The sequence below is a fragment of the Rhincodon typus genome, chromosome 45, assembly GCF_021869965.1.
Source record: "Rhincodon typus isolate 14 chromosome 45, sRhiTyp1.1, whole genome shotgun sequence".
Classification (NCBI taxonomy): Eukaryota; Metazoa; Chordata; class Chondrichthyes; order Orectolobiformes; family Rhincodontidae; genus Rhincodon; species Rhincodon typus.
The window spans coordinates 5,167,765-5,186,395 of record NC_063376.1 but is presented as its reverse complement, the minus strand read 5'-3'; the positions used below and the strand labels follow the sequence as shown (position 1 = coordinate 5,186,395).

Sequence of the window (18,631 nt, the reverse complement as noted above, 5' to 3'; positions counted from 1 at the left end):
TCAAATCCCTCTAAACCCTTCCTATTCATGTACCCATCCAGATGCCTATTAAATGTTGTAATTGTACCAGCCTCCACCACTTCCTCTGGCAGCTCATTCCAAACACACACCACCCTCTGTGCGACAACTTTGTCCCTTAGGTCCCTTTTAAATCTTTACACTCTCACCTTAAACCTATGCCCTTTAGATTTGGACTCCACTACCCTGGGAAAAAGACCTTGGCTGTTAACCCTATCCATGTCCTTGACTTGATCCAACATCGCAGTTCCTTCCTTGCCACAGGGTCAAAAGTCAGGAGCTCCTTCCCTGTCGGCCTGTGGGTGTATCTACACCAACAACAACTGCAAAGTTTTAAGATGGTGTCTCCCCACCACCTGCGAGCAATTAGGGATGGGTGGCGAATGCTGACCCAGCCAACAATGCCCATGCACAAGAAATGGTAAAAGAAGTGACTTGAATTACAGCATGCAGATTAGCTGCAGCTAATGCTTACTGTGTAACTAGGGTCAGCCTCTCGAGCTAGCGCTGTTTCACTCTGACCATCAAGGTGTCACTTTCCTGTCTTGTTGCTGCCAGACACACCAATCGTTTATATTCTGTTTAATTGTTTCTGCCGCTGCATAGACCTCTTAGGTCTGTGTCTGTGTGTGGTAACGGCGTCAGGAATCGGATGTCGCTGAGTCAGTGCACCCATCAGCATATGTAGACCCTCTAAGCAGCTGCATAGCTGATGATTGCAGAAAGTCTGTCTTGCATTGCCACAGCTCTGTACATACCATACAATGATGCCTTCCATCCCCAATACCCAGTCCTTTCATTGAATTATTTACATAGGTTTGAGGGCTTCCTATGAATTAGAAGTCTTTGCAAATTGCCGTTAGGTTTTTTAAATTTCTGGGAGCCATTTTAATGCTTTTGATGTTCTTAATCGCAGGATTTGTGTGAATATTTATAAATAATATGCACTTTTTTTTCCCCTTTCAAGCTTGACCTGCTTGAGGACCAAACATGGAGTTGGTGAAGAATGTTCACTCTGGCCTTCCTCTTCCTGAGCCAGACTCTGAAATCCAGCGGCTCTCTCTGGTCCGCGGCGATTACCTCTACTATCATTATGGCTGTGATGGGACAGATGACTGTGGTTGGGGCTGTGGCTACCGGACGATGCAGACACTCTCCTCCTGGATTATTCTGCAGCAGACGAACATAAAGAACGACCGGGTGCCCTCCTTGAAGGAGGTGCAGGAGGCACTGGTGGAGATGGAGGATAAGCCCCAAAACTTCGTTGGCTCTAAGACCTGGATTGGCTCCTTTGAGATTGCACTGTGCATCGATAAGTTCTACGACGTCCCATGCAAACTGGTCCATGTGCGCCGAGGGGGTGAGCTCCTGCAGAAAGTCGATGAGCTCTACCTGCACTTTGACACACTGGGTTCCCCCGTCATGATGGGTGGTGATAATGACAATGCTTCTAAGGGGATTCTGGGCATGTGCACGGGCATGGAGAACCACTACCTCCTCGTCCTCGATCCCCATTATTCTGGGAAGACCTTAGACAAGGAATATGCCCAAAGGAAAGGCTGGGTTGCTTGGAAGAGGCTGGACTTGTTTGACCAGAATTCGTTCTATAACTTCTGCCTCCCTCAGTGCAAAGGTGTGTAACCATGCAACGTCACTGCCACACATGTCCGTCTACTCTTGCATTGTGGTCTATTTATTGAACAGCCATGATAATTGGTTGAAATGAAGCTTCAATTAAAATATGCTCCTGTACAAGGTTAATGTAACATGGTTCTGTGTCCCATGTGATGAAGGGTTGGGATATGGGAGGAGCAGTCCTTTCTAAGTGAAAGGGTGAATGTGGAGTAATGTCCAAGGAATGTCTTATTGTTATTTGCGAGGGCACAGCCAGCATTTGTTGACTGTCCCTACATGCCCTCGAACTGAATGGATTGCTAGGCTATTTCAGAGGGCATTTAAGATTGCTGACAATCTGGAGTCACGTGTAGGTCAAACGGGGTGAGGACGGTGAATCACCTTCCCTCAAGGATATCAGTGAACCAAAAGGGTTTTTGCAATGCTCAACGATTACCATTACTGAAGTCACTTTCATATTTCAGATTTTATTAATTGAAACAGTCCATATGCTCCCCATAAACCCATGATGCCAGTGCTTTGCCTGGACCTCTGGATTACCTCCACTTAGAGTCATATGAGATATTCAGCACAGAAACAGGCCCTTTGGTCCAACTCGTCCATGCTGACCAGATATCCTAAAAAAATTAGACCTTTTTGCCAGCATTTGGCCTATATCCCTCTCAACCCTTCCTATGCATGTACACATCAAGATGCCTTTTAAATGTTGTATTGTAGCAGCCCCCACCACTTACTCTGGCAGCTCATTCCATACATGCTTCACCCTCCGCGTGAGCACAGTCCTGTTCCAGATATGCTCTGGTCTGTCAACACAGTTTCTGTAGATTATCAATATTTTTAAACACTTGTGTAGCCTTTTTAGCAAAGCATCTGAAAAGATGCCTCATGGGGAGGCGATGGCCTACAGGTATTACCACTAGACTGTTAATGCAGAGGCTCAGGTAATGTTCTGGGTACCCAGGTTCAAATCCTGCCACAGCAGATGGTGGAATTTGAATTCAAATAAAAAAAATCTGTAATTAAGAGTCTAATGATGATGACGAAACTGTTATCGATTGTTGGAAAAACCTGTCTGGTTCACTGATGGCCTTTACGGAAGGAAACTGCCATCCTCACCTGGTCTAGCTTACATGTGACTCCAGATCCACAGCAATGTGGTTGACTCTTAAACTGCCATTTGGGCAATCATGAACGGGCAATAAATGCTGCCAGCCAGTGATGTCCTCATCCCATGAAATAATAGAAAAAAATGCAAAGGTACCAGGCAGCAGTTTGAGGTGCCACATATAGGAATGAATCTAAAGGCATGATCTCAGACAGTGCTTCATGGATGTTTTTGGCTAAAGGACAGCTTTGCGAAGAAGTGTAATCCTAGGGACCCTGATTATGCTATAATTCTCATTCAGTGTGCTGGAAACAAAGACTGTTTGAACGCACTATACGGCAGAGGCAGCTTACTTACTGACATAACCCTGAGATGGAGATACCCACATCTTACTGTCGAGAGATAGTAAGAACTGCCGATGCTGGAGTCAGAGATAACACTGTGGAGCTGGAGGAGCACAGCAGGCCAGTCCCAAAACATCAACTTTCCTGCTCCTCTGATGGTGCCTGGCCTGCTGTGCTCCTCCAGCTCCACACTGTGTTATCACTGTCCAGTCTATCTGTCTTTTGCTATGCTTTGCTGCTGCTTTCAGGATCAGCCTCATTGACTCCACATACACTAGAGTCAGATAGTTGTGGGTTTGAGTCCCACTTCAGGCATTTTGGGGCAAGACTGTAGGTTGGTGGAGCATTGTACCATCTGAAATGCTGTTTGGCAGATGAAAGACTTGACTGAGAGCCCAGAGGAAAGTAAAAGATCCCATAGCAGTATTGTGAAGAGTGGTGGGCTGATGGCATGGACACGGGTAGGGGAGTGGAGTTCTTATTTTCTACTTACTATCATTATCATGGGAGCTTACAGTGTAAGTTTACTGCCACGTTCCATTATTCTCCAGATCCCTTTTCTGTAGGACCAATGCTCACTTTGTTAACTATAGAAATATTTATAGAAGCTCTTGCTGACTGTTTTTATATTTCTGGTTAGTTTACTCTTGTATTAAGTCGTTACTTTTTTTAAAATTCTGTCCAATCTTCTGGCATATCACCTGTCTTTGCAGCCTTATATATTTTCCTTCTAAGTTTGAAATTATCTTCAATCTTTCTAGTCTGCCACCTGTAGTGAGTCTGTCCCTTGGGATTTCCTTTCTTGTTATAATGTATACATTCTGTATATTCTGAAATATTCCCTTAAAGTACCACCTATAGAGTCTCTGACCCATTCTCTTCTCCTTCAAACTGAATGTAAAATTCAATCATAATGGTAGTTGCTACCTGGGGACTCTCACTGAGGTCATGAATTAACCCTATCTCATTACACAATACCAGATCTAATATAGCCTGCTCCCTGGGATCAGATCCAAAATATGCTCTTCTGAGAAACTATCCTGAAAGCATTCTCTGAATTCATCTATGTAGATCAAAATTTCCCATGTGGCTTTCTGACAAATTAGCATTATTTCATCTTTTATACCTCAAACTACTGTGTGATTACTGTTAAGGGCCCTGTATACCACTTATACCACGTGACTTCTTTCCTTTATCATTTCATATTTCTATTCAAACTGTCTCCACACCTTGATTTCCTGAACTTAGGTCATCTGTATCTATTGTAACGATGCCATCATTAGCTAACACTTTACATTTCCTAGCTTCCTGTTCTACCTAAATACATACCTTCAATATTCTGGCCCTAATTCATGTCATCCTGTAGCCATGTCTATGTAATGGTTACCCGATCATATTTATTTATACTTTTTTTTGTTTTAAATACTGTATGCATTCACATGCAGAGTCTTTAGCTTTGTTCTTCTATTCCTTTTGTTTTCCTCTAATCTTATCTGTTTGTTTTTCTACTGGACTTGTACTGTTTATCATTTCCCTTATTATCACTTTCTCTGTTGCCTTGACTCTATAATTTACATCATCTTCCCAAAATTATTAGTTTAAAATTCCCACTCACTTCCCAAGTTATACAGTCCCCTAGAACCAGCCTCGTTCAGGTGTAGACTATCCCAAAAGTACGGATCTCATTTTTCCCAGACCTGGAGCCTACTCCTCCCACACTAATCTTGGAGCCACACATTCATCCCTTTGGTTTACTTCATTGGTAATTTGTGCATGGCTGAGGTGATAGCCTAGAGATGAATACCTTTGAGGTCCTAGCTACTTATTCTATCTATGCAGAAACTTCTTGTTCATCCTTTGTTGTTAGAGTCTCAAAATCACATTCCTGCCACCTTCTATTTGCATGCTCTCGAATCTTAGCAGCTGCTAACCTGAGTTGCCATTTGTCTGCAAACCCACCTATCCTTGAATGGGGATGCAGTGACTCTGATTAGAACTTAAGAGACAAGGTTCTACCTTCTCTTGGTGTCTGGTTGTAACTTGCACTTCTGGGACAGGATCAGGCTTAACTGCACTTGATACTTCAGTCAAGTACCTATCAACACTTATTAGCCATGACTGCGAGTGACCGTTTGAGATTGTGAAAGGTATCCTGGACCTATAAGGACTATGACATGAGTTAGCACAACGGTGAAAAGAACCAGAAGGACAAAATAAAATTGCGTTGTCAATAAGTTTAAATATGTTTATTTGTAGATACTGATCATTGTCAAACTGATTGGTCTCAACTTGCAAACTTGTTACTCCTAAATGTGCAAAGGGTTCTGCATAGCCATAATATGAGAGATGAGATTTCACTTGCATTCCATGGGTAAAGTCAAAACAATACACATTCATGTTTAGTTTTACACTCTCTATGTGTAACAATACCAAGGGAACCTAGGTTACACAATTGGTTGCGCTCCCGTCTGAGCTGGAAAGCCCAAGTTCAAGTCTTATACCAACACTGAAAACTCCAGCCACTGCTGTGGTTAAACCAGTCTGCATCAGTGCTGATCCTCAGCCTGGATAATTGAGGAGGGTGAGTAGTTGGAATTATCCATACTCCCCACTTGCTGCTGTGTGTGCTTATGCTTAGCATTGTTTCCTCATGAATCCTCTGACTTATACACTACATAAAAGATGCAAACATTTACATCAAAAAAAATCTATTTTGTAAATGGAATGAAATATTTGTCAGGCATAAATCTCTCAATATTATCGTTTCTCCCTGTAGCCTTACTGCCCAACATTGAGAAGCATGAATCAAAAATTTAACATCACTTGCATGATCCTGAGATTATAATGCAAAATTGCAGACGTGTGACTGAAGAATGTAATGTTATGCTAAACAAGCCACCCCTGCAAACTGTGACCCAATTTCAGTTGAAAATTGTTGCAATCCCTCAGTAAGAACTGAATGACATCCTGTGGGAACAGGAGCTATTGTAACTTGATCTGAACTCCACACCATTTTGCTTTGGATCTTGCAATTCCAAAATTTTAGCTTGTGGCCTTGCTTGGGATCTTTGGAAGCTCTGATGTTATGTCTTGTAAACAGATTTGTTATATGAATAAAGTACCTGCACAATTAACACAAAATTAAATCTCATCAATATTGCAGTTGGTTTACCATGGCTAAAGGATTGAAATTCCATTTTTATTAAAATAATTTTGCAGAACAACTAGTATTTTGGGAAATATGTTCCATTCTTTTGTCCAATTTTGTTTAAAACCTGCAGTTCAGTGATCTGGACCACAGGGATGTTTCGCCTGGTAATCTTAACATTACAAATGCTTTGCACCAAATGTTGGCACTATTTACTTCAACACTTCCTCCATCCACAGTTTAACCTTGAATAAACTTCCAAGTTTACAAAATCCCTCAATTCAAAATGATTTTTGAAGTCATCTGAACTCTTCAGCATGTTAAAACTTTGGATCGTAATCCAATGTAGCTCACACAAACATGGATTCAAGACTTCCCTAGATTCCATTGGTGAAGTCCTGGTGTTTTTTCCACATTGTTATGTAGCTCTGTTGCTAGAAACTTGTGCGTTGCTGTTCATCTGCTCACTATTGCTTACGCAGCCCATTCAAAAAGAGCCTAACTAACTCAAGTCAAGGTAATTCAAAACCAATAGCCCACTGCTTCACATTCCTCAGGGACGTAAACTCTAAAAACAGAACTCAATACCATTAATAATTTCTACTGACCATTTAATTTTCACTTACTGATCCATTTCCTTTCATGAATATTAAATTCTCAGGCATTAAGCCAGTAGAATTTATTTCAGTGCAATTATACTTTACCAACTACTGCATTTTGTACCCGATCCCTTCTGAAAGATCTCAATTTTAATACATCCCAGCTGTGTCACAGATTAATTCTGAATATAGCTGTTCCATCTTCTCCTGACTAATACTCACGTGGGAGCTGTGAGGGACAACTTGACAAGCTGGGCAGAATGAACTTTACCATGTTGAGTTTCTACAGTTGAATTAAAACTATTGTCAACGTGGGGTAAAATCTTTGGCTGACGATCCTTTTCCTCTGTCTGCCATTGCTGTCCTATTTGGGCTTGATAACTGTTAACAAGTATCTATTTGTGGCCCAACTTCTTTTACAAGATCCTCATGCTTTGACGTGGCTGTACTAAGTAGGGAAGTCACAACTGCTGACTTCATTTTCCTGAGCAACCTCTGTGGGCATTGTGCCAAAGTCTACAGGTTCTCTCCCGATACATAGCGACTTTTCAGTTCTAATCTTGGTGTCCGAGGAAGTGATTGATGGTCTACCTTCAGATTTTGTGGATGCTTTAGTGGAATCAGTATATTTAAGATGTCCAGGGGAGTGTTCACATTTAGGCTCAGCTAGGTGTTTGATTTTATAAAGCTCTGTGGTTGGAGAAGATTCCATTGAGGTCTTACTCCAGTTGTTAAGAAACAGGTGGTGTTTTTGTTTGGGGTCAGCACAGTCCTTTATACTAGAGTCTCCTGGGTTGGGTGGTAACTTAACACCATCTGTTCCTACATCCTCATGATCCTCTGACTGGTGAACACATTTGTTCTTCGGTGTGCAATGCATGGTTCCTGTCCTTGTGTTATCAATGTGCTCAAACTGGCTAAGGTCCAGCAAGGTGCTGATGGCATCACATTCTGCTTTAGATACAGGGCGGTTCTGTTCTTGGCATCTATCCAGAGAGTGAGAAGCATGACTGACTGGAGTGCAATTGTCTCTCTGGACGCTTGGTGGAGCCACACTTGCAGACATGATGGGCGAAGGAGTGTTGAGCCGTAAACCTTGAAGCACCTGCAGAATCAATTGGATTTTAATTGTTAAGTCATGATTAATTCTTTACCGAATCCAGTCGCAGGAGAAAACAATCATCTGTAGTTCTTGCTAAGGATAATGGGTGAGGATGGGTTTCAGTTTCCCTGAAGCACTTTGTTTTAAAATTACATCCCAAAGCTAAAAGTCTAGACTTAGCAGAGTCCTTACTGTGAAGAAGAATTAGTAACTGCAGGATAGGAGAGAGGAAAATCATGCAACTTCCCTCCTGTGTTAACAGAATTCAATGAATTGAACAGGCATCTGCAGCTGGAAGTAATTTCAGTTACGTTAATGTTCTGCTTAGAGCAAAGTAGTTAAGGGGAGATTTAACCGAAATGCTAAAAATTGTAGCCGGTTTTGGAGGAGTGTACAGGGAGAAATTTCCACTGGCAGGAGGGTCAGTCACCAAAGGACACAGCTTTAAAAGAAGTAGAGGGCAGTTCGGAATTTTTATTTTAGTGAGTTGTGATCTGGAACATGTTGCCTAAGAAGGTGGTGAAAGCAGATTAAATAACAGCTGTGGAAAGGGAATTGGATAAATATCTGAAAGGGCTGCAGGGAGCTTTTTCAAAAAGAGTTGACCCAGATACAACGACCTGAATGGTCTTTCTCTGGGCTGAGAGATTCTTATACAGTAAATTCTACTTAGCAAAAATGCAAAAAAAGAAAAACAAATGGTGGAGCCACACCACGGCAATAAAGTAACCTTAAGATATTTAAACATCATGATCAACGTTTATCCTAGAGCTGTGTGGATCACATCAAATTGCTGAAGCCTGTTCTCTTATCCCAAAAGTGGAATTCTGCCTATTGATCAGGGAGATGACTGCAGTAAAACAAAAAAAGCCATGCACAAATGACTTTCTAAATTCAAACTAAAAAAGTATCTTTTGAAAACCACATTTCTGCTTCTGCAGTTTCATCCAATAGTTTAAGAGGTAATTACACTGTGGTGGTATCTTTCAATGCAGCCAGGTGGGCAATAGGGAGTTGATGTTGTCTTGGACAGATTGTTGAGGTTCCCTCCTCACATACATTAACCAGGTGAGCTGCCAGCTACAATCTCCTGCAGAGCCTGCCAGACTGAACAATGGAACTCAGGCTGATGTGATTCCTAGCAAGGCTAGCAGCATACAACAGGACCCCTGAACACCTGAGGCCCAGGTTATTTTTGTTGACCTTGGATTTGAGAATACTTTCAGATACTTAAAATGGCAGATGGTGTACAATTTACATCATAAGATCCCAATTTCCATATTAAAATAGGGCCCATCAGCAAGTGGGTACTTTTAGACATTTTGTGGTCAGTCTCTTCTAAATTGATGGCCACATTGCTAGTGTAACGGGGACAAATGAGTTACAGACTTCATTATAAAGGTGGCTACTATCTAGCCAAAACACTCAAAGCCAATCCCAAATAGATTTAAAATTTTACAAAAAAAAGTATTGCAGAAGCTTAAGATCTGAAATGAGAACAATATGCTGAAGAAACTCAGTAGATCTGACAGCATTTATGGATACAGTTCATGTTTCAAATCCAATACTTCTCCTTTGGTACTGCAGAGTTCTGAAGGATCATATTGGACTTGGAAACATTAATTGTTTCTCTCTCCTTAGATGCCACATGCACCCAGTTTCTTCAGCACATTCTGGTTTTATCTCATACAGCGTTACTGGAGCATTCAACACACCAACAGCTTGCACTTCTATAGCACCTTTAATGTAGTCAAATGCCCAAGGTGCTTCATGAGTATTATCAAACAAATTTTAACATCAGGACAGAGGAGGAGGTATTAACACTGGAAACTGAAAACTAGGTCAAAGAGATCATATTAGGGAACAGCTTAAATAGAGGAGTTTAGGGAGGGAATTTCAGAGCTGAGCCCAGAGGATGCTGAAGACAGAGCCAATGAATTAATGAATATTAGGGATGTACTGGAGTTCAAGAGGAAAGCCTTTGCAAAAATGCTGCATCTGAACCACCTACAATGTTCCAAGTGTTGCAACATTACCTGGCGTGTGGGAAGTGAAAGATGATTGTAAACCCGATAACCAGATGGCAGCATTGGGTCAGTGTAGAAAAACTCACATTGATGGATGGCAGGCACTGAAACACAATAGTAGAAAGTTGATGAGACAGTGAGTTAGATGTTCCCTTTTATTTAAGCCTCACCAACAATTTGCATTTAGATAACATCTTCCATGTAATATCACATCCCAAAGTTGCAAGATAAAGATAATGGTATCAATGAAAATCAAACTTTTTTTTAAGGAAAAAAAAAGTCCTCTGTACCAATATTTATTGTCCATCCCAAATTGCCCTGTGAAAGTGGTGGTGAATCGCCTTCTTCAATGGGATTTATTAGACTGTGTTAGAGGTAAGCCAAGGGTCAATTGGTGTAGGTCTGGAGTCACATGTAGGCCTGACCGGGTAATGACAGCAGCTTTCCTTCCCCAGAAGGACATTGTGAAACTATTGGATTGTTGGTAAAAAGCCATCTGGTTCATTAAGTTGCCTTTACTGAGCTCAGCTTTTGAAGCACTGATTTAATTAATGGAATTTGAAATCTCCAGCTAACAGATTTTAAAACAAAGTTGAGTGTTCTGGGGCAAAATTGTCAGAGGTATTTGGTATGAACGTCCAGTACCCAAACAGGATAGTTATTTGTTCACAGCAGCTCACTATGTCAGTTTGCTTGCCACAATCTCCTCTAGAGCACTAACTACTGTTGGGGAGATGGTGATGTAGCGGCAGTGTCATTGGACCCGACGCCTAGACCAGTGCTCTTGGAATTTAAATGCAATTAAGAAAATTTGGAATTAAAAACTACTCTTGCTGATGGTGACCATGACATCATTAATCAATTGTCACAAAAATCCATCAGGTTAACTTGTGTCCCTCTAGAAAGGGAATTTTCTAACCTGTTCTGGCCGACATTTGACTCTAGATCCATCGCAATGGGTTGACTTTTTATTGGCCTCTAACAGATAAGCAAGCCAATAACTTCAAGGGCAGTGAGGAATGGGAAATAAATGCTGGCCAGTGACTCCACGTCCTGTGAAATAACGTGCTGAAAATACACAGCACTTAAAGTAACTTACTGATTTTGAACAGCTTAGGGCTTGCCCTGTGGAAGTGAAAACCTCCATATAAATGCTCTTTATGCCTTTTGGCATTCAAATGAGGAAGATGGAGATGTAAAGCAGAGTTGAACAAGAGAGATCTTCAGTTGCACAACAGAATGTTGCTTGGCAATGCCTTGTACTGGGATCTTAAAAGCATGTAACGTCTGTATCACTGTTTTGGATTAGATCACTACAGAACTCTTTACTTACTGTGAATCTCTTGGGAACGGAGGATGCTGGCTTCAGATTTTATTGTGAGGTCAGGCTTAGAGTGGGAATCTGTGGAATCTTTGTTCTTAAATCTGGAGTCATCGAGTTCAGCAAGGAAGCTCTGTGACTGCTGAGATGAAACAGCAGCATAAAAGGAGTGAAAAGATGGGTGTGATAGAGTCCTATTGGAGAATGGAGCAACAACACCTGAATGGGTCACCTGAACAAAAAGAAGAGGTATGCCTGTGAGTACTCAAACTTCTGTGCGTTGACTTAAAATTGAACCATGAGATTAATTAATGACTCAGGGCCCAGAAAAGATCTACGTGTCTGAAATTCAGAATCCATTCTGTGCTGCCACGATCCAATACAAGGTGTAAGGGCAGTATAAATTCAGTTTGAAAGTTGCCCAAAATAGTCAGTATTATGCATGGACGTTCCGCCTGATTATTCAAAGGAACTGGATGTTGGATCAGAGAAGGGCCGGAGTGTTAAGAGCTGCAGTCAGCCAAATAATCTTATGGGCCTCAGAAAGTACATTCTCCCAGGACCCAACAGAATAATTCAAGTTTATCTCTGAACGGCCTTTTCTACTCTCCCCAAACAGAGTTGAGAACAGACAACCTGCATGATATTGGCTGTTTTGCATAATCCAACAGGACAACATTGGAAAGTTCAGCACCACAATGGCATCTTGCCATAATTTTGTCTTTGGAGGGGTTAGTTTAAGTTTCCCATCAATAGCCTAATCCACTGGTGGCAGTACATTAAAGGGGAGAAGAAAGCCCAAAACTGACAATTAATGGTTGTGCCTACCTGCAACTTGGATGCACCTACATCAACAGGAGACTGTCTCCCACTGGAAACAACAAAAGCTCGTGGCCCCAGTTCATTGTAACCGACTCTTCACTCTCAACATCCTGCTTAGCCAAGCAAACAACAGCAGACTAGGAATATTAAATACTGGGAATGTGCAGCAAGTCGATTAGCATTCCATAAAAGGATGAGATGGCATTTCAAGAGTCTGCCATGGAAACAAACAGTGGCATCCCCACTGACTCCACATACTCAAGTGTAATTAATAATGGAGATCTATGGCAGACACACTCCAGGATCAGTGTGAATTTTTAGGGGTTATACTGCCACAGAACACGCAGAAAATTTTAGACAAAGAAATTCCTTTTCTTTAGAGAATGGCTGTGAAACAGGAGACTTCTCAAGAAAGGGAGGGAGGAGCAGCCATCCAACTGCTTTCACTCACTTTTAAGGTTGAATAAAAGTGATATTCATGTAGGCCTGAAAACCTGAGCTGAGTTGGAATAAATGCACTAGTGGGCCAATGAAGTGGGAGAAGTGATACCAGAAAGTAAGGTTCAAACCTTTCTGTACTGGGAAACGTTCCCTGAACTGGATGTGCCTGCATCTCCAACGTTGTTAAATGATGAGGATTTATCTCTGTCCGATGACAACGGAGAAAACCGATCGTGGACTGTCTCTCCCTCTCCTAGGTGAGAAGGAAGCATTATTACCAGGAGTTCTGTGCAGCCTTTAAGTATAGAATGATAAAGTATTGGGCATACACATCAAGTTAGTCAGATGTCAACATCTGAAGAAAATATACAAGTGACAGCACTGGAGGAGGCCATTCAGCCCCTCGAGTCCATTCCACTATTCAGTAAGATCATGGCTGATCTGACTGCAATCTCAGCTTCACCTTTCCATGTACCCACGATAACCATAAGTTACTGACCAACAGGAGAATCAGCCTACCTCTGCTTTAAAAATATTCAATGACCCTGTTTCCACTGCAGTCTGGGGAAGTGTTCTAAAGACTCAAAAAAAAATCCTCTTCATCTTATTTAAATGGAAGGCTCCTGATTTTTAAATTGTTTCCCCTAGTCCTAATCTCTCCCACAACGGCAAGCATCTTTTCAGCATCCACCCAGTCAAGTCTTTCAACAAAAAAAAATGTTCATGCTACCTGATTGCATTAACATTTCTAAGTGCCCTACTAGAAGATATGTGTTAAAATTAAAGAGATTTACTGATATAATAATTGATCATATATACAGAATTAGAAAACACACCGACTTCCCTGTAATAACAAGGTGTAGAGCTGGATGAACACAGCAGGCCAAGCAGCATCACAGGAGCAGGAAAGCTGACGTTTCGGGCCTAGACCCTTCTTAATCTTATCAATTCTCTTACCTTCAGTATGCAGGTATGAGAAAGAACTCTTTATTCCAGGACTATTCATAGCATTCTCAAACTCCCTGTAATACTGAAATGGGGGAGGTTCCCCAATGATCTGCAACAGGGACCTATAGCAAAAATAAATAATGACCAGTCACAGGCTCAGAGATTTGGTTTCATCCCTCCAAAACACCAACCTTATCCTTAGTCGATCTGGCAACTGAATCCGTGGCCCAATTGCTTTGTTCATCAGTCCCTTCCACGGTGAGGCACTAGGTAACAATACCCATTCAGTTTCTTTTGTTTCATTGCTTGGCTGGTTTCATCATAGCCAGAGTTTAATTGGTCTTCAGACAGATAAATGACTGACCCAACTGGAGTAACTTCCAGCACTTTGATCTTTTTATTGTTTCTGTTTCTTTACCCAGACAGCAATGATAATGTGGCACTCAATACTACAGGGAATGGTTCAGATGTACAGCATTTTATGCAGATAAACATGCAGGAGAAAGGAACAGAAGGGTAGACTGATAGTGTGACATAAAAGGTGGGCAGGAGCAGGCTCCTTTAAACCAAGAACACCAGCATGGCCCAGATATCAAGTCGACTGTTTCTGTTCTACACAATCTGTGTAATAAAAATTCGATTTTCAGCAACTATAGTTTTATTTTTGTTTGTTGTTTATCAAGTACAGATGTTTCTTATGCTTGCTTTCAAGTTTGTCTACATTAAACTTCCAGTTATCAGTAACGCAAACCTTTCTTATCATTCCTGGACAGCATCCTCCAAGTCCAATGCCTCTCCCCCACTCCTTGTTCTCCGTTCAAAGTTTGGTGTCACCTGAAAATTTAACTATGTCACACTGAAGCTTTGTAAATTTAGAGTCAAATGTTTTTTTTCTTATTGCTAATAATAAAATATTGATGAATGATGAAAAGAGGGGTTTTTGGCCCTGCTCTCCTGGAAATACCAATTCTAACTGCATTACAACCCTCCAGGATACTTTTCCCCACCCCCACCCCCACCCTGTTCTTCACTACTAAACTGAAAAATTGGGGGCTGGCAAGCTAATAGAGTAGAGGGCTCACCCAGAATTTTCTTTGTCCTAGCAGGGATAATGGAGTGGAACCAAAGTAGACAGTCCCTCCACCCTCAACTCATGATTATGGAACTCAATTGTAATAACATTTCATGCTTTTATGCAACTGAATCAATTCTTTGCAGATCAGTGAATTTGAAACTTTACCCTATTGCACTGTTCATAATCAGAATCCCTACAGTATGGAAGCAGGGCATTCAGCCCATCAAGTCCACACTAACCCTCGAAAGATCCTCCCGCCCAGACACACTGCATGGACTGTTTCAATACTTAAGGAATTGCTAGGCTATTTCAGAGGGCAGCTAAGAGTCAGCTGCATTGTTGAGCATCTGGAGTTACATGGAGGTCAGACCAGGTGAAGGTGACAAATTTCCTTCCTTAAACAGGACATTAGTGAACCAGATGGGATCTTATGACAGGTTGCATTCTTGTCATAGGCCAACTTTTTTATTCCAAATATTTATTGAATTTGAATTCAAATCCATGGCTACAGAACATTAACATGGCATTTTGGATTACTGGACCGGTGACATCGTCACTACACCATCACTTAAAGGACACTAGTGAACCAATAGATTTTTAAGAGTACAGATGATGCTTTCATGGTCACCATTGCTGAGATTAGTTTCTTTTCTTAATTAAATGAATTTAAATCCACCAACTAATGCAGTGGGTCCCATGGCTCTAAAGCATTTTGCCTGGGGCCTCTGGATTACAAGTTTAGCATTGTTAACACGACGCCAACATTTCCTTAACACAACTCGACTCAACATTTCTCTCCAAAGAAAGAGAACACAGATTTAGGGAGCACTTTGGAAGCCAGCAGTATGTGGTGACATATCTTGTGGGGAGTACCTGAGATAGTCGTGTTCTCCAGTTAATTCCTCATCAGACAGCATATTGTCAAAATCGGAAATGTAGTCATCCGAATCAGAAGATGTGGATTCTGGGCAATCCCAGCTTTGATTCCCCCTGCTCCCTGAATGTTGGTCACTTCCTTCGCCCATTGCTGGTTCACAACTCCACAGTCCTTCCTCCTCTACAGTTACAGGGATAAAGAAATTACAATTAAGTTAATTTGTGCTAAAAAGTGTAGGCAGAGAATTTAAAATGTAGTAAAAGGTAGGTGCAGATGTGACTCAGCTAGAAACCCTAGAATTGTAAGGGGGATCTCATTTCAGAAGTGTGTACTTTATGAAATGGTAGCTCCCACCTTGTGATAGAACAGGCATTAAAATCTGGATGTGGAATATCACTGACTAATTTTCCCCAATTATTAGCCCATAGTACCTATGGAGCAGAAATATTAGAATCTTCGAATGATAGAATTCCTACAGTGTGGAAACAGGCCCCTCAGTCCAACAAGTCCACACTGACCCTCAGAACATCCCAACCAGACCCATCCCCCTACCCTTTCCCTGAACCTACCTAATCTACACATCCCTGAACACTACAGGCAATTTAGCACAGCCAATCCACCTAGCCTGCACATCTTTGGACTGTGGGAGGAAACCAGAGCACCCAGCAGAAACCCACACAGACATGGGGAGAATGTGCAAACTCCAACAGACAGTCACCTAAAGATGGAATCGAACCTGGGTCCCTGGTGCTGTGAGGCAGCAAAGTTAATAACTGAGCCACTGTACCAATGTAGGTGAGTAAACTCTTCCTCTCTGTATGTCTTTCAATTGGAGAGAATCATCTCCCCTCTGGGTGTAGCTGTAATGCAAACAGATGCAAAGTTGTTCATACGCTAACATGACAATTCTAAGGGTGAAAGTACCCACTCAGTGAACCATACGGACCTGGCGGCTGTGCTGAGTCACTCACCATCAGGTGATCAGTTCTACAATTTGGAGTCAGTGCCCAAGCAATTCAGAATGGATTCCCACTCCAAATTACTATTTAGTGCCCCTGCTTGGAAGGGCAAGTAAAGGATAGGATCAAGTGTGATGCCTTCTATAGTCGAATAGGCTGGCAACACATTCTTTCATGCTCATTCTTGAAGAATGGCCAAGTTGCTGGTGCCCATGGAAACGACATGAGCCACTGCCATTAAGGAGAGGACAAACACTCCAGGAAGCAAAAAAAAAGAGAAAAGAACATGCTGGGGAGAAAAAAAGCAGTGATTTTATTTTTCCAGCTGTCAAGCTCCAGTTTGCAAACTTTGCTGTTCTTCCCACAGCCATCGTTGATCAAAAAAAAATTGGAATTACTTGCCTCTATTGCATGCAGAATTGAGGCTTGCTCCTGTCTTGGGTGGGCTACAACTGTCTCTGCTTGGAGTGGCATAGTTAGCCACGACACAGTCCGAAACTCTAAGGTCGGCCTCGACGACGGCATTATCGGTGTCTTCCATCTCTTGGTCAAAATGTCAGCAAAACCAGGAGTTGCATCATGAGAGGAGGTACCAGCACCAGGAGTCTAAAGGACAATGGCAAGTTACCAATCTCCACCCACATCCTAAACACGTTTGCCAAGTAGCACATGGTACAGTGATCTGCAGGTAGGACCAGCTGGACTTAAACTGGCTTTGGACCAACTCTGAAGGAAGTTTTTTTTAAAAAAGCAAGTGTGGTTTAATGTAAAAGTGATGTAGAACACTCAGATGACAGTGCACCCACTCTGTTTTATTGCAGCACACAGACAAAGTTCAATTCCCAGTCTGTGTTGATGGAAGCACCTGCAAGGGTGGCATTCATTGTTAATCCAATGGACACCAGCTCCAGTGGCTGTAATAATGGAGTAATTCCTACCCCCACCATTGGAAAACTGAGAGCGGATGTTACACAAGGACAGGATCAGGTTTGACTGGGGTACCTCTTATGGACTAATCGTGACAAATACATTCAAACATAAGGAACATCTACACGAGTCATAGCCACCAGTAGAGTGTCAATAATTGGGAAGGAGAGGGGTTGCCAAAGGGCACAAAATAATATTGCTTAAACTCACTAGAGACTTAGTTCCTCACCATTTTTCTCAAAGAGAGAAGAAAATGGCTGAAGATTGAGGTAAACACAATCCCTGGAGCGAGGGACTGAGCTTGATGTGGGGGAAAAAAGGGATGCGATGTCCAGCCTGAAAATGGGTGAGTGGCATGCACCTGATATGTGGAAAATAGGTGGGACAGGCCTGCTAGGGTGAAAGGGGAGCTTTGTGGAGAAGGCAGGGCTGATAATGGATTAGGAAATGGGCCCAAAATTGGTTTGATATGGGTCAGGAAGGGTATGGATGAGGAAAGCAGAGAGGCCTAATATAGGTGAGAAAGGGTGTGGATCACAATGTGTGTGTGGTCTGATAATGCACAGTAGCTGGACTGAAACAGGCGAGAAAGGGCATGGATCACAACGTGTGTGTGTGAAGGGTCTGATATGGACGAGTAGCTGGCCTGAAACAGGCGTTAAAGGGTGTATATGGTTGCGGGGCGGGGTGGGGTGTAGCAGTGGGAAAACTGATATGGATGGGGAGTGGGGTGGATTAGCCGCCAGGGGCGAGTAGCCGGCCTGAAAGGATGTAGCCTGATATGGGCGAACACTGCGCCTGTTTTGTGCAAAAAGGCTAGAGCGGGGACAGTCCCGAAGGTGGATGAAGTTGGTGTGTGATATGGGGGGGTGCAAGAGAGAGAGATGAAGTCGGCCTGTCACCGGCTTATGGCTGGAGGAGGGGCCTGATTTCAGCGCCGGGCCTGAAACGGGCGGCCGCCGGATCCTGCGCAATGTTGCGAACGCTGGGGGGGGGGGGTGGGGGATCGACGACCGTTAGCCCCAAACCGCCGGCTCTCGCGCAGCTGTTAAAATTCACCCGCGCGAGGGGGGCAATGCGCAGGCGCACGGCCGGCCTAGGGTCCGAATGAGGACCGTGTCGGGTGAAGGCGGCCGACAACGTAGAGAGAAGGCAAGATGTCGCAACCTGCCGGACTCGGTAGGAAAAACAACTGGTGTGGCGTCTTTCGTACACGAACGTACGCTCGTTAACACCACACCCCTCCTGCCCCCAGCTCTTCTTCTCACCGGCCAGCTCCCGAG

At 42.7% G+C, this 18,631-nt stretch overlaps 3 protein-coding genes across 4 annotated transcripts in view; 2 read left to right on the top strand and 1 right to left on the bottom strand.

The window, feature by feature from the left end:
* The first annotated feature begins 177 nt into the window (after window positions 1–177).
* ufsp1 (UFM1-specific peptidase 1 (non-functional)) lies at window positions 178–1,784 on the top strand. Its single transcript, XM_048619965.1, has one exon. The coding sequence runs from the start codon at window positions 1,009–1,011 to the stop codon at window positions 1,657–1,659; it is 651 nt and encodes a 216-aa protein (XP_048475922.1). The 5' UTR covers window positions 178–1,008; the 3' UTR covers window positions 1,660–1,784.
* A 3,109-nt stretch (window positions 1,785–4,893) lies between these two features.
* LOC109910527 lies at window positions 4,894–17,595 on the bottom strand. 2 transcript variants are annotated; one of them, XM_020509730.2, is made up of 8 exons: window positions 17,578–17,595; window positions 16,824–17,027; window positions 15,459–15,642; window positions 13,520–13,632; window positions 12,691–12,815; window positions 11,312–11,531; window positions 9,988–10,082; window positions 4,894–7,954 (listed from the first exon to the last, which is right to left on the bottom strand). In XM_020509730.2, exons 2-8 carry the CDS (start codon window positions 16,960–16,962, stop codon window positions 7,298–7,300), a joined length of 1,533 nt encoding a protein of 510 aa, XP_020365319.2. In that variant the 5' UTR covers window positions 16,963–17,027; window positions 17,578–17,595; the 3' UTR covers window positions 4,894–7,297. The 2 variants fall into 2 exon arrangements, with proteins under 2 accessions (XP_020365319.2, XP_048475921.1); XM_048619964.1 differs by lacking the exon at window positions 17,578–17,595 and having other exon boundaries at window positions 16,824–17,141.
* A 910-nt stretch (window positions 17,596–18,505) lies between these two features.
* LOC109921060 (GRB10-interacting GYF protein 2-like) overlaps window positions 18,506–18,631 on the top strand; it is a 49,512-nt gene continuing 49,386 nt past the window's right edge. The window contains exon 1 of the mRNA XM_048620038.1: window positions 18,506–18,567. Within this exon, the coding sequence (XP_048475995.1) occupies window positions 18,506–18,567 (62 nt within the window). The remainder of the gene's footprint in view (window positions 18,568–18,631) is intronic.

Coding starts and splice junctions, on each gene's coding strand:
- LOC109910527 (XM_020509730.2), bottom strand. CDS start 16,962: ATGGAAGACACCGATAATGCCGTCGTCGAGGCCGACCTTAGAGTTTCG. Junction 15,643..16,823: donor CAATTCTGCATGCAATAGAG/GCAAGTAATTCC, acceptor CTGTAACTGTAG/AGGAGGAAGGACTGTGGAGT. Junction 10,083..11,311: donor CCGTTCCCAAGAGATTCACA/GTAAGTAAAGAG, acceptor ATTGTGTTTCAG/TGCCTGCCATCCATCAATGT.
- ufsp1 (XM_048619965.1), top strand. CDS start 1,009: ATGGAGTTGGTGAAGAATGTTCACTCTGGCCTTCCTCTTCCTGAGCCA.